This window comes from Artemia franciscana, chromosome 21, assembly GCF_032884065.1.
Source record: "Artemia franciscana chromosome 21, ASM3288406v1, whole genome shotgun sequence".
Lineage (NCBI taxonomy): Eukaryota > Metazoa > Arthropoda > Branchiopoda > Anostraca > Artemiidae > Artemia > Artemia franciscana.
Window position 1 is genome coordinate 12430256 of NC_088883.1, and position 18398 is coordinate 12448653.

Below are 18398 nucleotides of genomic sequence, written 5' to 3' on the forward strand. Positions count from 1 at the left end.
CCCACCCCCCCCCCCCCACACGGTCGAATCGAAAAGAAACTATTTCTAATTTAATCTGGTCTGGTCTCTGATATGCCTGCCAACTTTCGTCGTCCTAGCTTATCTGGAAGTGCCCGAACTATCAAAACTGGGACCGACTGACAGACAGAAATTGCTATTGCTATACGTCACTTGGTAAATATCAACTGCCATAAAAAGAAACATTCAGAAGGTTAAAGTACAAAAAAAATGAGACAGAAGGTTGCAAACAGAGAATATAAATTTATTATGAAATGTAATATTTTTTCTAAATAAAAAAACATAATATTCCGAACCACCTTAGAAGTAGAGCACTTTTAATTTTCTAGAAAAATCGTAGGTGAGAAAGAGGCTGGAATAGAGGGACTCCCATTTTCCATCTTGGGCCCAGGCTTTGTTTCTTTTTACAGAAGTAAAGAACGAACACCTACTTATCTTTTTATTTTTAATATGTGAAATTTAGTCAAATCTGAGAGAAGGAAGGGTTGCTATCTAATTAAACTTTTTCTTATATAAATTCATAAAGAAGTCTGTCTATAAAAGCGTACATGATTTTGGAGTTACGTTTTTCACTTCCTAGCACCACTGGCTAATTACTATTAAAGTTTCTACTTTTGGTTGCGATGGCAAATTATCATTATTACTTTAAATTTCTCTTTAAATTTAATATTTGTTTGCAATAATAGACTCGAGTGCAAAAAGCTCTAACTGTACATCTACTCTCTATTTCAGGATCTCAAACAAGCTCTGGAAGTTCGGGTGGCTCGGGCGGTGGTGGAGGTGGGCAGCAGCAGCAGCAACAGCAACAGCAACAAACTGTTTTTAACTTTCCGTTTGTTTTGAACAACTCAGTATTCCCGTTCATAGCAAATGGTTTTCCAATAACTGCGAACGGGTTCACAAATGTGTTTCCGGGCGGGCTGACGAATGTGTTTCCGAATGGGTTTACAAATGATTTCGGAGGAGCTGTTGTAGTGAATGTCCCTGTTCCAGCTGCTAGGTCACTGGACTCACAGAGCGTATTTGAAAGATCTCACGACGGCGGTACTTAAAACTCTGGAAACGAAATCCATAAAAGCAAGTTGTGCATTGACAGATCCAAAGACAAATCAAGTTTGCACTTTTTATGAAAATATACAGACTTATTTGCAAAATTTTCCTTTGAAGTGGAACGCCAACGTAAATTTCATGTGTTTGCTCCTACCGGAGAGGTAAACACAATGGTACCAATAGTACGTACACATAACATGGTGGCTATGCAACCCGGGTTTCACAAAACTAAATTTACGGAGTTGATGTTTTATTTTACGTACATATTAAATTTCGAATGTTCTGACGTCAAAGATAGTGCAACAGCTTGGGTTTAATTTACGTGATATTACCTTAAATTATCTTAAATGGCGCTTGTCAGCGATGAGGACATGTCCTGTGAACGCCGGTGAACATATGTGATGAACATACTATAAGTTTTTACATTTTGGGTTCTTACTGCCATGGCAAAAGTGCAATTTATCGAGCTAACTGAGTTAATTTGCGAGTAAATTCAGGTTTATTGTTATATTAGTCTTATTTCAAAAATTTACTTATATTCTAAATTAACAGTTTAAAACTTAAACGTTCTAGCCTCTACTGCAAAAATTATTCCATTTTTCTAGTCCTTTTCGTTTTGATTGCCATTATTAGACTAAAAATATCAGGTTCAGAGCGACATCAAAACTTAAATGAACAAAAACTACCATAAATGTAGAAGTCCTGTCGTCACTTCACCTCTTGCTCGTGCTCAACACTGCTCAGAGTTTAACATCCGTGGTTTTTAAAATGCCGTCCACCATTCCTGCTAATGCTGCTACCTAGGTAAGTGAAGCTGTCCACTTGAATGACCTACTCTTACCCACCATGACTGTTTCACATCCACTTATTCCCAGTCTTAGTGACTTAGTCTTCTTAACATCAATTTTCAAACCTATTCGTCTGTCCTGCCCAATCAGAAACTCCAAAGTTCATTTATTTTGCCAACATTTTTATCTGGGATGCTCAAATCGTCAGCATTATCTAAATCTAGAAGAAGTTTGTTTCCCCATTGGATTTCATAGTATCCTATAACCTTTGCTGCGCTCCTTAAGACAAATTCTATCAGAATAGTCTATACAAATTGCGATAGAACACAACTCTGCTTATCTCCTAATTCTATATGAAACCAGCCACCATCCTCATTCCTTACCTCAACCGTATTAATGTGATTCTCGTAGATAGTGCCAATCACTTTAAAGTATTTATTTAATAATATTTATTTGATATCATAGGCAGCGTAATTTTTAGACCAGGACACTTTGTATCAAAGGCGTTGTCGTAGAAACTTCTAAAAAGGCTCATTCAATTGGAAATTGAAAGGGCTAGTGCCCTTTTTAACAGTCAAAAGCAATTGGAGTTCAACCAACCCCCCTCCCTAAGTCACCATTTCCCAAACAATCCAATAAAAATGTTGAGATAGACATCTTGTTGTGCGTAGTTAAAAGGTCCAGATATTATGTCTTTGAGGATGACAACCCGCCACATCCCTCAGAGCAAGGGTTATAAGTTATATCCTGGGGGCATAATTATAACGTTTATATAGAAAGGGTAGTCGTATAAACTTTGGAGGGGGCTCCTTGGATTGGTAATCAGATCGGGGGATTGATCATCCCCCCCCACACACACACTCACACACAACTCGTATTTCCCCGAAATATATCTGATTAAAAATTGAGATGATCATTTGCTGTCGGAAACCAAAATACGTTTTAAATATTTTTCACTTTATTTTTTACTTTCATAAGTAAAAATTATCAAAGCTATAAAGAATAAATCTCATTATATGTCAATTAAAATGACAGTACACGATCATTCTTTTTTTTTCAGTAAAGGGCCAATGTGCTTTGATCTTGAGATCAAAGCACATTTGATCTTTAAGCATGGGGGTTATCAGCCCTACCCTTGTTAAATTTTGATAGTTTTGAGTTTGACTCGGCCATTTATTGTAATTTCTGTTCGTTTTGAGTTTCACTTATTTATTGATAGCGTTTAGTGGTAGTTTTACGCTTGGAAGATTATTTGACTTTGTCTCTGCTCATTTTCGGCTTAATTGAACCCTTTACTTTTCTTTGAGAAACTCTTTCTGTGAAAAAAGTTTTTTGAAGTAATACCATACAAGGATAGGATCTTCGGTAGAGTTCTTTATCGGCTGCATCTGAACACTGTTTCATAATTTGTAAAACTAAAGATTAAAAGAGTCTGTCGACTCAACTGCTTCTCAATTGTTAATATAAGAGTGAAAATTTGGTCAACGCATCCCCTTCCCTTCCGAAAACCAAACTGTTCCTATTTTAAAACTTATCTACAGCATATCTAAGTCTAAAGAGTATCATCGTATTAATTTATATGCTTCCAAAACCAAGCAATAGCCTCTATAGTTACCTCACTCATTCTTATCACGTTTCTTAAAAAAAAAAAAAATCATGGCGGACCAATGGTCTGCGTAGTGCAGGTACCGACCTTCCTGATATCTTTAGTAATTTTATTTATAGGCTCCACTTCACACCTTAGTTAATATTTTAGTGTTTCATCCACTTTCCTCACATTCCTCTTATGATCTTTTTTTTAAATATTTCTTGTACAGGCCTTTCCTCTTCTTTACATAACTTAAAGCATTTTCACTAATATTCCTTGCTTTATTTCTATCTTTCTCCCCTAACACTTCACATACAGCTTCCCAAACAATTTTCTTATAATTATTCCATTTATCTTCTACATTATCAAATTTTAGACTCTCTAGTTTAGTATTCAACTGTTACTGTAAAGTCTTTTTTCCAAATTCTCATCCTGAGATAGAATGATAGAGGATCCCCTCATCCTCTCATCTTTGACTAGATCTTTACTATTATCATCAATAACGTCACTCCTATATAGCCTAGTATCTTGTCTCAATCCGGCCATTCGTCAGTTTCCATAGCATAATCAATAAGGTTAGCCGTCATGCCATCATGTGGATACCATATTAACTTAGGGGCCATTTTATGACCACGGATAAGTTTATATTTTATTAAATACCTATAATAATAAATTATTTTCTTTATTTAATATCATTATAATGACGTTCTGTATAGGTAAAATTGTTTCAAATTGTGAAATACGTACAAAATTGAAGCAATCTAAAATTGTTATTGCTTTCTATATTCCTACACCAAATTCACCTAGGCAAGCATGCTATCTATCTCTATTCACACCGACCTGTGTTGGTAGAATTACTCCCTAATAAAAATACAACATTTCTATTTAAGATCCTGTCTATTTGTTCTTGTTACTGTTAGTAAAATGCATCTGAGTAACTTTTTTCTCCGTCTGTCGGTTCTACAAGGGCATTCTATATCTACATCAACTAGCATTATATTATTTATACCTTCCCAACCTGAACAAGACTTGTTATTGGACATGTTATTTGTCAAGACTTAGAAATTCCTGACGATTCTTGATGTGCTATTTTGACAACATGGATGCACATAGTACTTAACGAGATATGTTTTTTTGACTAGTATTTTCTTTAAATGAATATTTTCTTGAAGCGTACCAAGTATCAAGTTTCACTCTCTCAAAATTTATGGTCATGTGGGGGGAGGGGTGAAGGATTTAGTACGAAGGATATTGGTAACTGAGAAGATTAGAAATTGGCACTAGTGTCGACAAATAAAAAAAAAAAAATGTCCTCTTGCGTTTGGTGTCTCTTTGGCATTTTTATTGCTTCGTGATCCTGTTTCTTTCAGAAACTTTTATCAGAGACAATGTATTGCTGACATTCCGGGGCTTTCGATAATGTTGTTCCTACCCAGACCTTATATCAGTTGTATGTCCTTGCTTGTTCCGGCGTCAATTATTCAGCTATTCCTATATTGCGATATTGGTATAAGAAAGGAGTGAGACAGGGAGGTGTTTTATCTCCTTACATATTTAGATGTGTCCTCGCTACTTGCCTGAAACATGTGTCCCCTACCGTATTTTTCATGATATTGGTTTAAGTTATATTGCATATGCTGAAGATGTCCTAGTTACTTTGTCTCGTCGTGGGTTGACTTAGAATTTCCGTGTGCTTTAATGGTAAATTTTTGTATCTCCATTAAACCTCGGTGTGGCTTCATTACCTTGCTCGGTTAAAGTTAAATGGTCAATTTTCGAAACCTGCTACTAGTTGGTTTTTAACGCATTAAAAATTTCCATTTGTCATACGGCAGGATATTTCCAAATAGAGGCGTTAGAACCGTAACGGTCTAACTTGGCTTTACAATAGTTTTTTTTTTCTCCAGCAGTTTTTTAAAGTTAAATGGCTTTGTGTGTTGTTTTGCCCGTCAATTTTCGAAACCTGCTACTAGTTGGTTTTTAACGCATTAAAAATTTCCATTTGTCATACGGCAGGATATTTCCAAATAGAGGCGTTAGAACCGTAACGGTCTAGCTTGGCTTAACAATAGTTCTGTTCTCCAGCAGTAAATTTCTTATCTGGATTCCACCGTCTACTCAGGAAAAAGGATTTAGAGAGGCTTAGAAGTAGTTACTTTAGATATCGTAAGCATCTTATTTATTTACCCGGCCGTTTCAGAAATAGAACTATCGTATCCCGCTATGATGTTTTTGATGCTTGCGCGCAACTTGCCACTGTGGCATCCAGTATGACTGTGAATTTTAATACTGTTATTTCTGGTTCCGACCCACTAGTTTGCTTTTTCCAATATGATACTGGTTAAGTTGTTTTTACTCTTAGTACTGATATTTTTGTCAATTGTTGGGTGCTGTGTTGTCTTTCTAGTGTGTGTTGTTTTGATTATGATACTGTTGGTCTGCTGTGAAATGTTGAACGCTTTTGATTATGATTATTATATTGTATGATAAGTTTGTTGCGATATTGTTGTTTGAAATTTTTCTATTTTATGTTTCACTACTCCACAGTGTCATTGTCTATTGTTTTTTTGTGGGTTGTAAAAAAATTATAAATAAATGAAAATACTTATCACTAAACCAATTTTATTGACTAAGTCAATTAATCTATTTCCTTTATTGTTAAACTGGAAAAACTTCAAGAATCGCCAACTGCTAAGTAACACTGGTGACACTGGCGGCGTAAATTTAGAAACTAAAATCAATAAAAGCCTCCACACTGATGTACTTGTCTTTTTGTGCATTAAACGAGTAGTATCCCTTCAATTTGTTTAAGGGGACAATTTGTTTAATTGGGCCCGTATCCTGGTGTACTAACCAATCCCTCATATCTCTTCAATGGACACAAGTGGGCCGTACCGCTGTGAACTATTGGAATTAGAAACCCCTCCTATAGGCCCTCCGGATACTATGACAGCTATATCACACCATTCCTACGACACATGGCGTTATCTCAGCTTCCGGCAATAAGAATATTTCCAGGAAACGCATGCCAGCTGTTATTTCTTGGTGAAATGGGTCTTTGGATACAAGTGCCATGTGCTCGATATATTGCGAAAGGCCTCCAGTGACGGATAAATTTGAATGCCAAATTTTTATCCAAAGTCATAGACGGTGTTATTGTTAACTAGAGTTCTAGGTGACGACATGTTTTATTTTCTAGCGACACATTTTATAGCTTCTAAGCCGTTTTTCCATTGATTTTATGAAATTTATGTATGGTATAGAAATCGAACGTGACATTCAAGCTTTCCTATGGTGAAAGAACGACACGTTAGTTGACTGAGCCAATAAGTTATTGATGATATTATGTAACTAGAAATACACTCTAGGCAAAAATGTACTGTTTCTGGTTCACCAGTCAACTGATGTTAAGCGTCACTAAATCTTAACAAGTTAACTGCATAATCGGTTTCTCAATTGGAGCTGGATCAAACAGTTCGTGGTAACAAACTGTAGTAAGGAGCGACCCGGCTCAATAATACCCAAAACTCTAAAAAATGGAATTTTCATACCAATAGCTACACCAAAAGAATCACATTTTAATGCTGATTCTAAATATATAACTTTCATCAAGTTTGTGTCCTACCCATCAAAAGTTACGAGCCTGAGAAAATTTGCGTTTTTTAGAAAATAGGGGGAAACACCCCCTAAAAGTCATAGAATCTTAATGAAAATCACACCATCACATTCAGCGTATCAGAGAACCCTACTGTAGAAGTTTCAAGCTCCTATCTACAAGAATGTGGAATTTTGTATTTTTTGCCAGAAGGCAGATCACGGATGCGTGTTTATTTGTTTGTTTGTTTTTTGTTGTTGTTTTTTTTCCCAGGGGTGATCGTACAGACTCAGTTGTCCTAGAATATTGCGAGAGGGATTATTCTAACGGAAATGAAAAGTTCTAGTGTTCTTTTAAGTGACCAAAAAAATTGGAGGGCACCTAGGCCCCCTCCCACGCTAATTATTTTCCCAAAGTCAACGGATCAAAATTCTGAGATAGCCATTTTATTCAACGTAGTCGACAAACCTTATAACTATGTCTTTGAAGACGACTTACACTCCCAAAGTCCCCGTGGGAGGGGCTACAAGTTACAAACGTTGACCAGGGTTTACATATAGTAATGGTTATTTGAAAGTGTACAGGCGTTTTCAGGAGAATTTTTTGTTTGGGGGGGGGTTGAGAAGAGGAGGATAGGCTGGGGGAAAATTTCTATGAAGGGAGCGCAGGATTTACTAGCATTATTTTAAAAAACAATGAAAAAATAAAAGCTTTTTTTCAGCTGGAAGTAAGGAGCAGCATTAAAACTTAAAACGAACAGAAATTATTACCCATATGAGGGGCTCACCTCCTTCAAATACCTCGCTCTTTACGCCAAAGTATTTTTAGTAATTTCAACTATTTATTCTACGGCTTTTGTGATTCAGTGGTCATTCTTAATTAATTGGGACAAAATTTAAGCTTTAGTGCAAAGAGCGAGGTACTGACAAGGGGGCGAACCCCCTCTTATATGTAATTAAAACATGAGAATACAAAAGTTCTTCACGTAAGCTAATTTATAAGTTACATATATCTTTTACTAATAAAAAGATTCGTAAAAAGTTAAAAGTTTTAGTTGCCTTTTTAATTAATCAAAAATTGGAGGGCAACTAGGCTTCCTCCCCCGCTCTTTTTTCTGAAAATCATTCGATCAAAATTATGAGAAAGCCATTTAGCCAAAAAAAATAAATATGCAAATTTTGTTTTAATTATTCCTCTGCGGAGAGCCAAAATCAAAATATGCATTGATTCAAAAACATTCAGAATTAAATAAAAAAAAACAAGTTTTTTTTAACTGAAAGTAAGGAGCGACATTAAAACTTAAAACGAAAAGAAATTACTTCGTATATGAAAGGGGCTGCTTCCTCATCAACGCCCCGCTCTTTACGCTAAAGTTTTTTACTGTTTTAAAAAGAAGAGTTGAGAGAAAGAGTCGAACTTTAGCGTAAAGAGCGGGGCGTTCATGAGGAAGCAGTCCCTTTCATATACGAAGTAATTTCTGTTCGTTTTAACTTTTAATGTCGCTCCTTACTTTCAGGTAAAAAACTTGTTTTTTTTATTTAATTTATATGGTAAATGCTATCAGTGATTTTTTTTTCCTGGCACCGTTTTTGGCATTATTCTGACAATATTCGTACCACAGTGATTTGAGAGCCTGCTGGACATGCATATTCTTTTGATGGCTAATGAAACTTGTTTCGATCTCCAAGAATTGTAATGACTGCAACCGGCCAGGTATTCCAGGGCCCCACGCCTCCTCACGGGGCCTAATAGCCCCCCCCCCCACCTCTCTCCCATTTTTTAACTTCGAATTTTTTGGGGGGACTTAGATTTTTTATACAGGTTATTTTTTTGGGAACAGAATTTCTTTTACACACAAAAATGCAGTCACACGCATTGGTCACAAATATCATAACCTTCAGTTGAAGCAGAAAGTTTCACTGGAATGTTTTCCATATCGACTCCTTGAACGAAAAGACATGTTTTGAAGTGTTTTACACGGTCATCTACATGCACGTCCCCCTCTCCTCAGTCTCCAACCTCACCTGAGCAAAAAGCACACTGAACTTAGTTACTGGGAGCCCGGAGGTTATGACTTTTGTGAGATTTCATTTACCATATATATCCAACTCCAATTGTGAAATCGATTGCGCAGTTAACTTGTAGGATTTAATGACGCTTAACATCAGTTGGCCACCATCCCAGAAACAATACATTGATTGCCTAGAAGGTACATAATATCTAGGTACATAATATTATCAATGACTTGTTGGCTCAGTCAACTACCATATTGTTCTTTTATCATCGCGTTCAATTCCTACACCAGACATAAATTCCATAAAATCAATAGAAAACGTTTTATAAGCTAAAAACTATGTCGTTGGAAAATAAAAATGTCGTCATCTATAAGTATAATTGAGAATAACACCGTCTATGACTTTGGATAAATATTTGGCATTCAAATGCATCCATCACAGGAGGCCTTACGCAAGATACCGAGTATATGGCGCTTATATCAAAAGGCCCTTTTCATCGAGAAAATAACAGCTGGCAAGCATTTCCTGGAAATATTCTTATCGCCGGAAGCCTAGATGACGCCATGTGTGTTGTAGGAATGATGGAAAATGGCTGTCTTAGCATCCAGAGGGCCTATAGGAGGGGTTTATAACCTAATAGTACATCGAGGTATGGGCCAACTTGTAACCATTGAAGAGATATGAGGGATTGGTAGCTCCAATAGTAAAGCGGTATATGGGCCCGCATAAGCAAATATAAGGAATACGAGGGGTTAGCAACTCCAATAGTACATCGAGGTATGGGTCCGCTTAAACGAATCGAAGGGGTTTGTACCACTTAAACGTTCATTTTTACACAGAACTTGGTGCAACATTTGGAATTTTGTCATATCTTTCGAATTAAAAAATGCTGCTTTTTAAGAATAATAATATTAACTAAATTGTAACGCTTCAAAAAATCAAAACATTTCATTAAAAACATGAATAAATAAAACAGCAACAGAACAAATAAAATGTCTGTTTCGTCTTAGTTATAGCGTCCAAAGCTACATTATCTTCAGGTGGCTTAGTACTACAGTCATCAGCTAATGGTAGTAGCGGCATTACAAAACTACCATTTTATACTCAACAAGGTCATACAGCATCAAAATATTTATATTATTCAACAGTTGGTCGGCAACATGAGCCTTTGCATATAGTGCCCGAAGCCACCTCCTGTCCGAAGCAGGCTATGATTTTTGGGACCTAAGGACCTCTTCGGCCCAAGAAACCCATCCCCAATTCCGTAAAAAGATATATATATATATATATATATATATATATATATATATATATATATATATATATATATATATATATATATATATATATATAACTCCATACACAGAGATGTGCTAAAACTGTTTTAAGATCGCGGTCATTTAGTATTAGTAAATAACTAAATAATATGTAAGTAAACTTAGGATTTTAATTAATTAAGCCAATCTTTAGTTCAATTAAGCATTACAACCATATAAGTAAGGACTTAGAAAAGATACAAGGCCCAGAACACATCGCTTGGGACTTGTTTGTGCTTTAGATCTATTTCTGAAAGTTTCACACAAAGATTGTCCATGTCCATCACGGTTTACTTATGCAACAGAAAGTTTTGAAAGGATTGAAGGCACCACCTCTGCTACTTTTCTAAGGGGTATTAACCTTTCTTTCCCCTTTTTTCATTTCTGGGCATCCACCAAATCCTTGCAAAAGCGTAGGTTTTTAAATTGAACATAGCCACCCTTTTCCCCATTCATAAACTGTATATGCACCTATGCACAAAACTATTTTTGGGAGGAGTTTTTGCTTTATAGGAGGTATCTAATAAACACAAAAACGTAACGTCTTATGCAGAAAAAGTATGATATTTAGTAAAGATCTCAATGTATTAGTGAGAGATGGGATATTTAGGTATCCATGATCATTACAAATTTTGTCAGGACAGAGCTTATGCTTGATATTCACCATCCACATCTCAGCTGAAGTCCAGGAATAGCTGAGATACCAAGTAAAATATGTAGCCATAAGAGCTTATCGAGCGTTACATTAACAAATGAACGGGTGTATATCCTGTGGATGTCATAGGCAGCGTAATAATTTTGCCTAAGCAAAGAAAGATGTTGGCTCAATGCATCATTTACTTTTTGGTTTTTTAGATTGGTTTTCTTTTTTACCAGGGTAATTCGTATACAACGAATTATTTTAGAAAATTCGAAAGAAGGTAATTCGATTTGAAATTGAAAGCTCCAGTTCCCTTTTAAATGGTCAAAAATGGTTGGAGGACAGCCAGCTCCCCCACGCTCATCATTTTCCCAAACATATCCAATCAAAATTTTGAGAAAAACATTTTGCTCAGCATATTTCAAACGTCCAGTAATTATGTATTTGCAGATCACAAACCCGGCCCTCAGGGCTAAAAGTTATACTAGTTGCCCATACGTTTAACTTTTTATGGAAGTTTTTTGTTGCCCCTCAGAACCTGGGGGAAAGGGTTGCAAGTTATGCCCCGAAGGCATGTAAAGTTTTATGGAAGGGGTGGTCGCATAAACTATAGAGGAGGCTCATTTAATTGGAAATTGTAAGTTGTAGTTCCCTTTTAAGAGTCAAAAGTGATGAAGGGAAAAATTTCCCCCTCCCCTGACGCCTTATTTTCCCCAAACATGTCTGATCGAATTTGTGAGATAGTTATTTTTGAATGGTCCAAACATTATAAAAAAAGCCTGCAGGGTTGACACAACCCACTAGAGCTCTTGAGCAAGGGTTGTAAGTTGTACCCTGGGGGCATATACGGTTTTTATGGAATGGGTGGTCGTATGAACCCTAGATTGGGCTCATTTGATTGGAATTGGATGTTATAGTGCGCTTTTTAAGAGTCAAAAGTAATGTAAGGGCAACCAGCCCCCCTCCATACACATTGTTTTCCAAAACAAACATCCAATCAAAATTGGGAGAAATCCACTTTCTTCAGCACTGTTGAAAGGTCTAGTAATTTTGCATCTGGGGATTTCAAATCTCTTACGACCCTCAGTGCAAGGGTTGTAAGTTAGGCAATTCGTTAATTTTTTTTTATCTATAGTATAATGTCACTGAGAAGGGTATGCATGTTTGACTTTTACTTTCCAAAAAGACAAAGGGTATTGAGGTTAGCCTTTCTGAGAACTTGGGGGGAGTGTTGAACTAAATCAAAACACATTAGGTGGGTACGGGTCGTAAAAAGGGCGTAACGCAGGAATGACTCAGTATATTAATTTGACCTTTCAGGAAATGATAACGGAGATGATCAATTTACCAAAAGACAATATTTGAACGCTACTACTACCACAACAACTACCATTTCTACTGCCATCCCTGCTACTACTACTACTACCCAGACCCACTACTACCACTTTGGAACTACTGCTTCTGTAACGAGCACTACCAAGGCTGAGGATACTGAAATAAACATCTGATGGAACGTTTAGGGGAAAGTTGAACTAAATCAAAACATGCTATGCATACACAGATCGCTGATATGGGCGCATCAGCAGTATTTTTGGAACGGCTAACTATATCAAGAGGAAGCTTCTGGGACATCACGAGTGGGGTGTTCAACTAGCCGAAAGGCCACATGTAACTGCTACAACTGCTATCAATGCTGCTGCTACTATTGTTCCTATTACTACCACTACTATTATGATTCTAGTAAAATTAAGGCTACGCGTATGAGGGTGAAAACTTGACGGAATATTCAGGGTAATTTGAACTAAATCAAAATACAATATGTGTGTGAAGATTGTCAAAAGGGTCTAAATCAAGAACGGATTTGGGTATCAAGTAGGAACTTTTAGAGAATGCTTAAAGGCGAAGATGAATTAACGAACAGGTAATACGCGCATGCCACTACTAACAGTACTACTAACCACTCCTTATTTTACTACTACTACTACTGTTAATACTGCTACTGCTACTCCAAATATTACTCCAATTACAAGGACTTGTAAAACTTAGAGTATAGAAATGAAAAGGCATCAAAAGAAAATCAAAAGGGTACATCACCAATATTTTTGGAAGGGCTTACCAAGACAAAGTGAACTTTCGGGAAATGAGGGGGAAGCTCAACTGACCCAAAGGCAACATGTACATGCCACTATTGTTATTCATACTGCAGCTACTACTGTTGCTACTATTACTAATATAATGCTATTACTGCTACCACTTCTTCCACTACCACCACAGTTACGTGATACTAGTAAAATTAAGGCTAAGCCTATGAAGGTGAAAAATTGATAGAATATTGAGTACAAATTTGAGGTAAATCAAAAGACACTATGTACAATCAGGTTGTCAAAAGCGTGTATCTCAAGAATTGATTTGGATATTAAGTTGGAGCTTTCAAAGAAAGCTTAAAGGGGAAGATCAATTGATCAAAAGACAATATGTACACACTTTTACTAGTACTGCTACCACTGCTACATTTACTAGTTCTACTGCTAGTATTACTATTACTCCAACTACTACTTCTATTTTAACTGCTTGTAAGGATCGCTAAGATGCACTCTAAGAGCATTAAGATATCAAATTTCAAGATGTGTATGAATATACAGGTTGTCAAAATTAACATGAGTAGGGCTAACAGCCCCATGCCTTTTCAAGACCAGAACATTATTTGCATTTTACTGAAAAAATAGGTATTAGTTCCATTAGATTCCTTAAAGTCTTAATAATTTTCGATTTATTAAAGTTAAAACATTTAAAATGCATTTAATTTATAGTAAATTATGTTCTGGTCTTGAGTTGCCAAGGGGGTTGTTAGCCTTACTTGTGTTTATTTCTGCTCTTTTTGAGTTTGAGTCTAGCCTCTATTGTAATTTCTGTTCGTCTTGGGTTCCATTTATTTATTGATGGTCATTTGTGGTAGTTTTACGCTTGGTAGATTTTTGATTTTTAATTCTGCTCTTTTTTGGTTTAATGGACGCTGCTTACTTTTCTTTGAAAAAACTTGTTTTGTGAGAATAGATATTGTCCACATAAAACATGCCTGATTTTAAGGCCCAAACAATAGTTTGACATCCTATGTTTGTAGTAGAAAACATTGTATTTTGTAACTTTATTTATGAACTCTTTCAGGATCAAGAACAACAGCAACCGGAACTGGTCAAACCCAAACAAATGCTGGAACTGGCACTGCAAATAATGTCAACAACAATCCAAATAACAACAACAACAACAACAACCAACGATTCCCAGTCATAATTATCAACCTAATTCCAGAAACGACAGAAGCCACTACAACGGAGGCTGAATTTTTTTGATATCTTAGTTGCATGTTCCTTCCTACTTTAATTTTTTAATTTATATTTATTTTTATTTTTATGTAACTACTCTGCAAGGCTATTACTCGTTAAAAATAATAGAAGTGGAGAAACCTTCTCCTGTTTCTTAGAATTGTGTCTGAGTAAAAAAAAATCACTATAGTTTGATGCGTGCTTGTCTTGAATTGAAAATTAATTAAAGTCAAGTAAACTCGAATCATAGCTGAGATCACTTAAATTGAGATAACTCTTTGTTTTGATTCAATAATTTACAAATTTTCAACTAAAAGTAAGGAACAACATTAATACTCATACCGAACAGAAATTATTCTCTATATGAAAATGTTACTCCCTTCTAAGCACCTTGCTCTTCACATTAATGTTTTCAGCACTTTTAAAAAGTTTCATATTCTAGTTAAACGGCCCTTATTTTTCAGGAGTCGTTCTTAAGATTATTGAGCAAACAGTAAGACCTTAGAGTAAAGAGCGAGGTATCAGAAGGGGATAACTCATTCCTATACGAAACAATTCCTGTTCGTTTTGAGTTTTAATGTTGCTCCTACTCTCAGTTGAACAACTTGTTTTATGGCAATTGGTATCTACCAAGTGACATATTGCGATTGCAAATTCTTTTGGTCGGTCGGTCAGTCTGTCGGTCTGTCTGTCCTGGTTTTGCTAGTTTAGGCGCTTTCAGGAAAGCTAGGACGATGAAATTTGGGAGGCGTATCAGGAACCAGACCATTAAATTAGAAATTGTCGTTTCCCCGATTCGATCATCTGGGGGGGGGGGGGTTAAATTGGAAAAATTTGGAAAATAGGTGTTTTTAACTTACGGACAGGTGATCGGATCTTACTGAAATTTTATGTTTGGAAGGATATCGTGTCTCAGAACTCTTATTTTAAAATCCCAACCGGATCCGGTGACAATGGGGGGGGGCCTAAAATCTTGGGAAACGCTTAGAGTGGAGGGATCGGGATGAAACTTGGTGAAAAAATAAGTACAAGTCCTAGATACGTGATTGACATAACCAGAACAGATCTGCTCTCTTTGGGGGAGTTGGAGGTGGGGTCGGGAGGGTTAATACTGAAAAATTAGAAAAAAATGAGGTATTTTTAACTTACAAAGGAGTGATCAGATCTTAATGAAATTTCATATTTAGGAGTTCTTCGTAACTCACATCTCTTATTTTAAATCCGGACCGGATCCAGTGTCATTGGGGGGGGGGGGGGTCGGATTTTTTTGGAAAACGCTTAAAGCGGAGAGATCAGGATGAAACTTGGTGGGAAGAATAAGCACAAGTCCAAGATACCTGAATGACATAACCAGACTGGATCCGCTCTCTTTGGTGGAGTTGGGGGGGGGGGGTAATTTGGAAAAATTAGAAAAAATGAGGTATTTGTAACTTACGAATGGGTGATCAGATCTTAATGAAATTTGATATTTAGAAGGATCTTGTGCTTTAGATCCCATTTAAAATGGGTGATTTTATACGTTCTTCGTATGGAAGAGAGCCGCCTTCCTCGAACAACCTATGAATGGAAGCCAGACGGTAGAAGAAAGAGAGGCCGCCCCAAAAATAAATTGAGACGAACACATGACCGAGATCTGAGGACGGCCGGTACCTCACTAATACCTGAATGGGAAGACGTCATCGCTGCAGCACCAATGCGAGACGAATGGAGAGGCTATGTCGACGTCCTATGTTCCACCGATGGCTCTGGAGGAACTAAGGTCTAAGGTAAGGTGCTTTAGACCTCTCACTAAATCCCTACCCGATCCGGTGACATTGAGGGAGTTGGAGGGGAAACCGGAATTCTTGGAAAGCGTGAAAATCGAGGTATCTTACGAATGGGTGATCGGATCTTAATGAAACTTGATATATAAAAAAATCTTAGGTCTCAGATGCTTCATTTTCAATTCGAATCGAATCCAGGGACATAGAGGTTTGGAGGGGGGAGACAGAAATCTTGGAAACCGGAAATCTTGGAAGAGGCTTAGAGTGGAGATATCGGGATGAAACTTGATGGGAAGAAAAAACACAAGTTATAGATACGTGATTGACATAATTGGAACGGACCCGTTCTCCTTGTTGGAGCTACCAAATACAATATACTGCACCTTGAAATCTTGAACCCCCCCCCAAAAAAAAATTATGAATTACGTTGCAAATATAACAAATTAATTACTAATAATTTCTATAGAGGAAATGGGTCCCTTGGAGGCGAGCTAACGTATTTGAACAAGAAAGAAGCCATGTCTAATTCGAATATGTTCTATAGTGTTTGATTGTGCATAATTTTATTGGACAAAAATTTACATACTATTGAATGCAAAACGCTTCAGACTCTAGAGGCTTTTCAGTTTCAAATTGTGGTCCATGTGAAAATAAGCTGTACTTTACCTCTTTTCTTGTCATACATCCACCATAAGAATATCATGTATCATATATTTTAACACGTCTGTATATAGTAGTATTTTAGTTAATTTCTCATAATCGTACTTAATATATATTTTAATTGTAATGTGTACTAGTCCCCCCCCCACACAAACACACAATACGATCCACAGCCTCTCCTTCACGATAGCTAATGCACTCTTACGCATGATTGAATATATCGTTATGAAATATGAAGTAAATTAGCTTAAATAAAGGAAGTCTCACAATAAATTTCAGAAACATAATTCCGCAGAATGAAGGAGGTATCACTCTACAGCACCTTTATTCGGCTTCAGTTTAAATAAAGAGAGATGAGAAATTCATTCCTTCTACCTCCTTCTCGTATGCCTTTGTATTTTTATCTGAAGTTTCATGGAGATTTAGAGAATTTAGTTGATTACACAATGCCCTTCCTTTATAGTAGATTATGTACAAATATACACTTTTCTTTGTTCTTGTTATTTGTTTTAATTTGTCTTTGTGTTTTAACAGTAAATTTTGCATCAATATTAATTTGAACAGTAAATTGGAGCATGAACTCTAAAATCGTGAGTATTGCGACATTACCTGGTGGCTGATTCAGGATTTGAGGAAGAAATGCAAAAGGATAAAACTTACAACGTAAAGGAGAAAATGGTGGATTATTTAATAGAGAAGCAGGGACTACGGCCTCAATGACAAATGTGTTGTTTCCTTCCACAATATTTTCAAAACGGTCAAGTCAAATAGAGAGCGCTTCAATAAATTTAGATCAATTGACATATTAGAATTTTCTTTAGATAAAATTGTGCCTTTTATCAGGCCAAAATTACTGTTTTGGGGCACCAAATCGCCAGACGTAGCATTTTAAAATTGTGCAATCTGTATAAATTCATGCAAATAAATACCTAGATATAAAAGTCAGTTAGGATCACCAACGTCAAAATTAGGCAGAGAACAGGCATGTGCGCACTAAAGTGCAGAGAAAGGACAATTGAGATAATCGCAAATAATTGCAAATATATTAAAATTTTGGGAGCGCTCATCCCAAAGGCTTTCGGTCGTTTGTTTTCGTACGTACATGCTTGTAGCTTGTTGTTTTTCTTCTTAATGAAGCATAGTTGGAACCTAATATCTAAGTTTTTCAAATTAGCTTGGAAGGCGAGAGACAGTTCAATATGTTTTTCATATTAATGTTTTCTCTATTTAACATATTCTTTCTCAAGTACTAAACACTAGATATAACTCCAAAAATTTATCATGAAATTCGAAACCCCGAATACCTTATGATCCATAGCAACAGGCATACATAGAAAGAAGGGGGAAGGCTTGCTCGGCCGATATGTAGCGATTATTTGTTTCTCAGTAATCATAATTAAAAGTAACTTGCCTGTTCTTTTAATTTTTACAAGTCTTCCCCATGTATGAAAAATATCTTTTTTTCCTTGTTGCACATATATATTTTCTTGTATGTGCTTTTATGGATCAGGGTCATTCTCCCTCAATTAATCTAAAGTATGATAGCAATAAAAAAACAAGAATAGATATATCACAATACATCCAGTATTCTTAATAAGCCCTGACACAAATCAATATGTTTGGAAGATCCAAAAAATCACAC

General features: G+C 36.3%; 1 protein-coding gene across 2 annotated transcripts in view; it reads left to right on the top strand.

The window, feature by feature from the left end:
• LOC136041099 (uncharacterized) overlaps window positions 1–17259 on the top strand; it is a 36965-nt gene extending 19706 nt beyond the window's left edge. Inside the window, exon 3 of one of the 2 annotated variants that reach the window (XM_065725653.1) lies at window positions 751–6203. In XM_065725653.1, coding sequence (XP_065581725.1) covers window positions 751–1070 — 320 coding nt within the window. In that variant the 3' untranslated portion in view covers window positions 1071–6203. Of the gene's footprint in view, window positions 1–750; window positions 6204–14175 lie in introns of those variants that run through there. The other variant, XM_065725654.1, reaches the window with a different exon arrangement.
• Window positions 17260–18398: the final 1139 nt, after the last annotated feature.